Source organism: Saccostrea cucullata, unplaced genomic scaffold, assembly GCF_032062105.1.
Source record: "Saccostrea cucullata isolate Sc308-1 unplaced genomic scaffold, CSIRO_AGI_Scuc_v1 ctg559, whole genome shotgun sequence".
NCBI lineage: Eukaryota > Metazoa > Mollusca > Bivalvia > Ostreida > Ostreidae > Saccostrea > Saccostrea cuccullata.
Window position 1 is genome coordinate 160001 of NW_026922212.1, and position 9776 is coordinate 169776.

At 33.3% G+C, this 9776-nt stretch overlaps 1 protein-coding gene across 2 annotated transcripts in view; it reads right to left on the reverse strand.

The window, feature by feature from the left end:
- LOC134261402 (protein FAM53A-like) overlaps window positions 1–9167 on the reverse strand; it is a 17718-nt gene extending 8551 nt beyond the window's left edge. The window contains exons 1-2 of one of the 2 annotated variants that reach the window (XM_062743850.1): window positions 9148–9167; window positions 1318–1610 (exon numbers count right to left, since the gene is read on the reverse strand). In XM_062743850.1, coding sequence (XP_062599834.1) covers window positions 1318–1458 — 141 coding nt within the window. In that variant the 5' untranslated portion in view covers window positions 1459–1610; window positions 9148–9167. Of the gene's footprint in view, window positions 1–1317; window positions 1611–6442; window positions 6543–9147 lie in introns of those variants that run through there. The other variant, XM_062743849.1, reaches the window with a different exon arrangement.
- Window positions 9168–9776: the final 609 nt, after the last annotated feature.

The following is a 9776-nucleotide window of genomic DNA, read 5'->3' on the forward strand; positions in this document are numbered from 1 at the left end:
AATTAAGGATTCTAATTGACTAAATACCAGTATTAAATATTTATTACTCCTTTATATTCTTCTTTAAAATAAACTAATGTCCATTTATCTTCAGAATACATTTATTTTTTTGTTTAAATTCACCTCCCCTTTTCCATTCAAACAAATTTCAACTCTACTTTGCAAGATTTTTTTTTTTGTCTATAGAACACTAAATTTCTATGACGTAGGTTTTCATGAGTCTGAGGTGAAAATTGACAGAATACCAAAGGTCAGTATAAAGACAATGCATTTAAGAAACTATTCGGTTGAATACCTTTCCTTAAAACATTCCAAAGGTCAGCATAAAGACAATGCATTTAAGAAAATGTTCGGTTGAATACCTTTCCTTAAAACATTCTAAGTGTATAGGAGCAATTTACATTTTATGTTCTCAAGAGGAGATACAAGTTCAAGATACACAAAGAGAGGACTGTCTTTGCATAATGTGTTAGATATCTTTGCTCTCTGTGTAACCTAAGTGCTCACCTGAATACCTTTCAGGCTTTGTGTTGCAGAAAATAAGTTGAAGCAGAGATCATCTGAAATAATCTTTTATCTATATGAAGTATTTTTATCATCAATAAGTATATACATAATCATTGAAATATGAAACTCGCACTCAGAAACAGTTTTCCCTCTCAAATATATCAATATGATACCCTAGAGAAAAACAATGTAATTGCCCTACAAGGAGTGGAATTTAAGATAATGATTAGAAGAACACCATTGTCACAAGTGATAATATCTTTTAATATATACATGATTGCAAACTGAGATAATAAGACGCATGTGTCAGACGGGTGAACAAGGATCAAGTGGTACACATTGTATGATTACCTTTACAATGTTCAATGTAAGCTCTTTAAAACCAACCTCAAAGGTCTTTTTATTCGGATCTTCTTTACATTATATGATAGGAACAAATCTTTTTATTATGCTTAACAAGTTAAAACATTTGAGATGGTAGATATTCATTTTTATGGGTCACAACTCATGTTAAGGAAATATCTGCCACTTGGTTCAGTTAGTACTGCATGTGTTATACACATGTTTTCAACTATTCACAAATATGTTGAAGCTTATCAATAAAAAAATATACATTCAGATATCCAACAAATTCTACTCAAGAATCCAGCATTCAAATGTCATTCAAGAGTTGGAAACATTTGGGACATACATTTTTATTTTAGAAAATAAACAAATTGAGTCAGAAGAAACCGGTTACAAGTCTAATTATTTTATTAAATAAAAATCCCGAACTCTACAGGCAGGAAAAATGTAAATTAAGATACTTACAAATTTAATTTGAGATGAATTTTGTTTGTTGGATTCTTCCAACGTCTGCTCCCGAAACTTCTTAGCAAGAATATCCATGGTCAAGACTGAAGTGCCTTCCACAGTCTGAGGGAACAGCTCTCGTGCCACAAAAGATGACATTGCTCCCAAGGAAAAAAAATCATAGGTTATCACAGAGATGCTTAGGTACAGTCGTATTCATCGTGGTCAGCACATGTAGTCTTCGAGTGCCCTTACACTAACACACTGAAGATAGTCCTCCATAATTCATGGTATTTTTTCCACAATCACACCTGAAATAATAAAACAATCATGTTCAATAATACAGTGGTTCACCAGGATAATTGTTTTTGCCGGTCAGAGTGGGAATCGCAGTCCTCAGTTCCAGCACAAAAATACTTCTTGGCCTCAGCAACTAGCAGAGGGAAAAATCAATGTGCCCTGACTGTTTTATTGCTACGATCAGATTACAGGCTCTTTTTCTCTGTGTATGGTCTGAAAACTCGTACTGCTATCGGGTACCTGCGATACCTTCAAAATAACTGAATCCACAAAAATTCTCCTCTAATCCAACACACTTCATTGATTTCCATGTGTCGAATCAACAATTATGGCCTCTAGCCAAGTATGCACAAAAAATTCAACGACCGATTTCCATATACCAGTAACATCAAGTCTTGGTGAAGTGGTTTAATTGACTTCAATTACCAATCGAAGGTTATAAATCTAGAAATATATATATATATATCTATCACATCTATTCACTTAATCAAATGGCCTGTACCTCACATTTTAGTTCATGATGCCTTTCAAAGGTATTTTAAAAAGTACTACAAACAACCAGTTGTAGGGCTTTTTTTTACTACTCGATAATTTCTCAGCACAAGCGTTTCACGCAGGGCAATGTGCCAGACCCTTTAAAATCATTAGATACGAGTGTGGTCACAAAAAGACAACATTCGACCTAGTATACACAATGTATGTGCATACGTCATGAAACAAAATCAGTCATTTACTGCAATACACAAGGTCGCATGTTCTGTTTGTACAGACCCCTTAAAGCCCTTACTACAGATTAAAGAATTACAAACTTCTTACTCCATAAAGATTAAATAAATTAAGCCATTATTGGGATATAAAATTACTTCACTTACCTCTTAAGCAAGCACAACTCTGTCATACAATTATGGTTTGAAATAATGATTTCAAAACTTTAATCTTTTTTTAGGACAAATGTGCAAACATCTTATATGTACTATACCTCCGTACATGGTTCAGCCATTATCTGACAAGGTAAACAATTAGAAGACCCCTTAAGGGACAAAAAGTTTTAAGAACACCTAGTACTTGTGAAAATAACACTTAATTCTGAGAAGAAAAGCAATGCCATAGGGGGTAGTGTTTCAACAGGGTTTTAAGTTATTACATCATTAGACGGCCTAACACACAAAAAGATTTCAAAAGTAATGTTATCTTTAAAATCATTATTCCATCCAGAATAACATTTATTCAAAGTACAAAAAAAATTCTCAAGAATGGAAAATTCACAGTTCTGTGTTTAACTGAGATACGAAATAAAATTGATTTCTTCAAACTGTTAAAGCAACCTTGAAAAAAAAAATCACTTATCAAGCTTTAGGTGGTTGACAGATTGGTTGTTGTCATTAAAAAGCTTTTACTCATTCTGTGTGAGGGAAAGCAGGAGAGGGTATTGTTTCAAAATATTGATGTTTTAAGAACTCTGCAAATACTGTTCCAAGTTTGGCAAATATACTGACATCAAAAATGTTGGTGATAAAGCACTCCACTATGATAAGGGGTTTCTTTTCCCGAACTTTGACTGTAGAACCATATGACAGAATGGTCATTGTTATATTGCTGTGAATGCCATTGTGAAGCAAGAGTTAAGTTACAACCATTCAGTTTTGGAAAATTAAAAGAAGAGTTAACAAAAAATACATTGTTTTTTTAAATCAAGAATTCCATTACTTTGAAAAATTGTCTATTCAAAAGAGTTTTCCTTCATACAAAAGATATAACTCCTCAACAGGATCAGCTTCAAATTTCACTAATGTATCCTTAAAAATAGGAATGAACAAAGTCAGGGAGGAATAAATAATTATACTGTTCCCCAATACTTTCAGAGTCAGTTAGTTTCATGTTTTAATACTTTCAGTAAAGAATCTTTACCTTGTTAGAAATATCTTTTACTTAATAGGTATGTAAAATTATGACTTGTACATGAATTAACTTTCAAAGAATCATCACATCTGGCATTTCGAATAAATAAAACTGTGTTCTGTAAACTAGCAACATAACTTTCTGCAGCACAAAGACAATCTTGTTGTTATTATTAACCCGATTAAAATACAAAATGTATTTTAAAAGCTATAGCACCTAAAAATAAAGCTGGATTTTCTCTCTGATATAATATTTTTCAGTTAGTTTCCACAAAAAATAGAAGCAATCAATAAAAAAAATTTCATTGTTCTAGAAGTTGAGAAAAGTAGATGATTAAAGCCCATCCCTATACAATGCAAAATGTGCTGAAAAGGGAATAAAAAAGCAGTCAATGAACTGAATACTGAAATGACTAGTCCAGTCAGAGAAAAGCAATGATCAACTTGTAGTTTTGATTATTTAGAAATCCCCAATCTACAACTGAAGGAAGTGCATTCCTCAGAAATCATAATGTATGATATGTAAAATACATTTTTTAGCATTACATAAGTACAGAAAGACTGCTGATTTAAAACAAGATATACTATACATAAATGGACATCAAAAGTTTGGGTCATGGGGTGAAGAGGAATGTCCATCCAATTCCTCCCAATGCAGAATTGGAATTCCCCAATAATCAAAAGTATAAAGATAAGCATTCCTTTAATTCAACTGTACTACATTCCAGTATTCAGTTTGTTATCAGGTATAGGGTGCAAAACAAATTCACTTGTTTGGAATATGTGTTTAAGTTTAACTAAACTTGTACCATGGTATATATCAATTCTTGCCAAGATCAGATTCAATAAATTCAAGTTACAGAATCTTTAACAATCATGTTTGAGTAATAAATGAAGGATCAATGATCAATCATGTTTTAATTTCCTTTTTTAGAAATGGCAATATAAAGGTCGCTTTGCAAAAATGATAAAAATACCTATTATATTTGATTATGCGCTAAATACAAACTGACAATAAGTACCATATAAAATCCATTTAGAATTTAAATATTACACATATTCCTATATTTTACTTAAAGCAATATGAGCTGCAACTTTGATGTCAGAATTTTTAATTGCAGAATTGTAATCAAGTGTTTCAAGAGGAGAGAAAAAGAACATTCATAATCTTCTATTGTTCATATTTGCAATGGAAGAACTTTTTATAACCTATGATTGAAGCAAAATTGTATTTGTCGTCCTGTACAATATCGATTTTTTGAATAATGCTATGTATTTAATTGTACAGAAATCTGTCTTCTGAAACAATTTAATACTTTATTTACGTCTAATAAAACATAAAGGTTTTAATTAATATATACAAATCTATCATTGTAACACATTTTAATGATAAAATTCTCAAAAATGCAGCTCATATTGCTTTAAATATGATGTGTTTACCACTGTATAGTCCATGTTTCTCTCTTTTATTTCAGATCAGAAAAAGTCTACACCTGAATTAAGTATTTAACGTATTATAACAAAGTACCAATTAATGTTACAGCTGGCGACTATAGCAATCGACCATTTCACCATGGATAGATTCTGATATGCCAAATTACACAAAGTTGACATAATATTCTATTGAACACCAAATCCAATCTAAAATACACGAGCAGTGGCAATGTAAATATTTTAATTTAATATTACTAAATAAACTGGCCTACTTTTTCTTCCCCCGGGCGCTATAGATTGCAAATGATTGAACGCCATATAATGACACTTGTGTTGATATAAAATTCTTATAATCTATAAAACATCTCCACTTTAGCTATATATATAGCTATATATTAAATATGTATTACACGTAGCTAAATAGCTTCCAAAGGAACAAATGTCATATTTGCCGTGTTTCCCTCTAACTTCTAATTATCATCTGATCACCGCCCACACTTACTTTGGACTGCCAAACAGAGAGAACCACCGATGTCCTAATGTCTTGCTTTCACTGTTGAGTCATCAGCATTATTTCCCAAAAGAGCTGCTTCAAGCACTAATGTAATATTATTTCCAAAATGGAGGGGAAATAGACCTGGCTAATATTTGTACTGCAGGAAGACAAAATCTGGATGGCGTCCAAAACGCAAACAATGGGGATCCCCATATATACAATTAGAGGGCTACCCTCTTATCAAAGGTCATTTATTTCCAATCTTTCACAAAAGCACAAGCTCTAAAGATATTTAAATATGTCAAAACCAAACAGCCTACTTGATTGAATATGTCAACTGAAGTTTGTACATAAGAAAAGCATTTCATACAAACAGTTTGCTCAAAGTGATCTTCTGAAAGCTTTCACTTTTAATTTATTTCTCTACAGAACAGCTATAAAAGCCCTCCTACACACTTCCAAAATTCACTCTGCACATTCATGTGCATAATCTCCTTACAAAACCTAATCAGTGGCTTGAGTCTAAAGTAATTAAAATTTTCAATGAAAAAACATAACCTCCAATCTTAATCTCTTGTTAACTCAATACTGAATGTACACAAATTCAAGCAAGCCTATCTAAACTAGTGTGTACCATATCCTGGTTACTAATGATTTACAATATAATCACTTTGCATTCAATTTACCTTTTCAGGAACTGTGTTATACCATTCCTGTATAAGCTATAAATATTAAATTATACATTGATAAATCTTTATTTAATAATAGAACCTCATTGGAAACAAATGTTAAAACAACCATTTAAGGTCTGAAATATTTGTACAGTGGAATGCAATTCACAGAACATGTATATGAAAGTACAGCGATACTTTGTATTTTACTGAGCAGTCAATTTCTTCTTTCTTTGATTACATGTACTACCATAAATTTCATTATCATACCTTGATTCAGTTTTCATTTGGATCAATACAAATTTAATGAATTCATGCAGATACCGAAACAACCATACACATACCTATGCTGTACCTTTGTAGCTTCCACCAACAGAAAATTGGCTGTTATTTAAATAAGCAAATAGAGAAGCTAAACCCCGCTACTTCTCCCCTTGGTTTTTTTGTGAATGGCAGCATTAGCTGCCTTTGTAAGAGTTCTAGATGAACATTTGTTCACTGTGAAGAATCTGAAAACACCCCAAAAAGTAAAGTTATAAATTCTTTCAATCTCTTAAATAAAGTGATGGTGATAGAATGTATTAGGCCGGGCACTTCAAAAATTCACCTCATATTTTATAAGGTTTTGTATTTAATCCTCATGACTCATTTCAGAATATGCCTTTCAGTCTTCAACTGTCATAAACACTTAAACACATTCTTTATTGCCTTAATCTACAAGATGTTATTGAGTAAACAATCAGAAACACTGAAATTCCTAAATGCTTACATGCACCATGTTTAGAAGTATAAATATTTATACTAACTGCATTGTCCTCCACTTATCATACTTTTCAATTTTTTTCATGCATAATCATGCATTTGGTCAACCATACATTCTTAGCCCAAAATAAAATGTTCATTGCAATTCTGTTTACTTAAAATATACTTCAGATCTAGAAACGATATAATATTGTTCTTTTATTCCGTTTTATAAAGCAACAGCCATTTAATTATCGATACCCCTGAAATATCAAAAAATCCTCTTTTAAACACAATTTTCCAGAGGTTAAACTTCTCACATCATTATAGTCAGAAAGTCCATTGTCCAAATCATGACTCTTGACATCACTTTAAGGTGACAAGGTCAAATATTCTCTGTAACATCAAGAAAACATGTTTACACGACTAAACATCTGCCAAAGGCAGGGCAAAGACAACTTGATGGTGTAGAAAGTAATGACAGCATTAATTACTCATTATTGCAATCAGCAAACTAATACTTCTTACAAAAACCTTAAATAATGCAACTCAGAACATAAATGTAATTTTGATCTGATATATGGTATTAAATTATTATCCTGTTTTCACGTAATCTTATTTACCAGAAATGAACTAGTAGAAATATATGAAACTATTTTTTTCAACATAGTGAGCAATTTCACCATTAAAACAAAAGACAGCAAAATGAAAAAAAAAGAAAGCTAAAAGGAGGATATATAGATACAGTTGACTCACAGGACTGTCCCAGACTTGAGATTAGTATATGAGGTCCATGTGCATTTAAAAATGCAAATAAGCTTACATACAATATTACATTACTTAATTGTCTTTTTACTCTCACCTTTTTTGCTATAACAAACCCTTTTACACTTGGTGCATATTCTTTTCTCCATGCAAGTAAAACTTTTCCAGAGGAAAATTATTTTTTTCCTGGTAATTGTCAGACCTAATCTAATTTCTTGATCAACTACCTTCTAGAATATGAAGATACTAGTATACATGTACTAATCATGTCAAACAATCTTTGCATGCACTTATTCATATTGTTGATTTGTTTATATCTCATATCGATCAATCTTTTAACATTGACTACACATATTTTTTTCCGTGACATGAACATATGCATGATGAACCTCTAATTAGACCTATCATTCAGAACACCCAAAAGCAGTCATCATGGTTGTATGGCATACTTCATAAAATCATATGGGAATAAAAAAAATTGACATCATAGCTGATATGCATGCAATTAACTGGAAAGAAATAGGCAGTTTTAGTCCCTAAGTTCATCCCTGGCACACCTCTCACTTGTCCCTTCCAGGATAAGGCACGACACCAAACATAACGAGAGAGGAGAAAAAAAGCAGCAGACCTGGGATTCAAACCCCTAAATCTCCAGTCAGGTACTCTACCAACTGAGCTATCTGGCCACTGGTGATTGAACCCCGCTGACTGCCACAAATGAAATAGAAAGGAGAAATGTATGGCTGCAGCGGGCATTGAATGGGGAGTCCCCTTCTCTCTAATGAAGTGCTCCATTTTCTGAGCTACCCTAGTTGCCAAAACCATTACATTAATTCCTCCCTCTTTAAATTGTCTTTTCCTTAGGCCCCTTGAAAAATCCAGGGGGTTAAAGGCATCAAATATATAATAGGATAGGAGAAAATATATGGTTGGACTGGGAAACGAAACCATGGCCCCTGCATCTGTAAACAGGTGCTCCACCTACTGAGCTTCTCAAGCCATTACCCAAGACCCAAACCATACCACATAAAATGAAAAGTACAATGAATATGTGATATCAGTATACTTTTTCTTACTCAAGTAAACTAATTCATCTTTTGTTTATTCTAGGGATGGAATCTACAGTAAACCAGTCTCCTTTAATCGGGTTTTATTAAGTGATTAATATCGTTACTGGATTTATGCATTCAACTCAAGTTTGCTGATCATATTGATTTTATTCGACTGTCTTACACGCTGAGCACGCAAATTTAACAGTTTTGACCTAAATTGGCTAAAACAGTGCAGTCTATGAGATAAAAAACAGTATAGCTCAAATCAGCAAAGAGTCATTAAAAGAAAAATAATGTTTATAGCCGCATAAATTTTATGACAGTCACACCGAATATTCACTACCGATCTGTTGATTGCACATTGACACACAGCTGACCAACTGACCGACACAACCCGTGTACGATAATAAATGGGGTAGATTTTCTACTATGCTAGCAAATGCCTTTCATTATTCTGAAATAAAGTGAAATAAAGCATTCAAACAACGTACCCTGGCCAGCTCCAGTGTTCTCGATCACAACAGAGAAGAGACCCCACAGAGTTCATGCACTTTCTTTTTCTGCTGCACCAACGTAACTTCCGGTGTTTATATTGGGCATAATAGCGATCGTGGTTTGGCATATTGTGTAGGCCTCGTTTAAAATATGGAATGGATAAAGGAGAATACCCATATTGGTTGCTTTTGCAGGGGCGGGGGTGTAGGGGGCTAGCTCCTTGTTGTGGCAGCATGTCCCTTCCCAACAGTTTTTTTTCTTTAGGCCTATGTAAATTTTTGGTATTGTTACGGAAGAGGGGGAAATGCAGCGAGCCAGACCGGTATTCGAACCGGGTCCCCCTGAATCTCCAGTCAGGTGCTCTACCAACTGCAGCTATATGGCCACCGGCGGTTGAACCTGTCTGAACGCCATAAAAGGGCTGCAATAGTAGATTGCCACTCCCCGTTTTTGAAAAGGGAGGGACAGAGACCATAAAAAATAACTTTTCAACTTACCTGAAAAAAAAACCCAAATCCCATTTCATGGGTGGGAGGGGAAACAATTTCTCTTTTCACACTAATTTATTTTTATTTACTCAAACATACTAACTGCCCTTATACGACTATACTAGAACAAAAAGTGG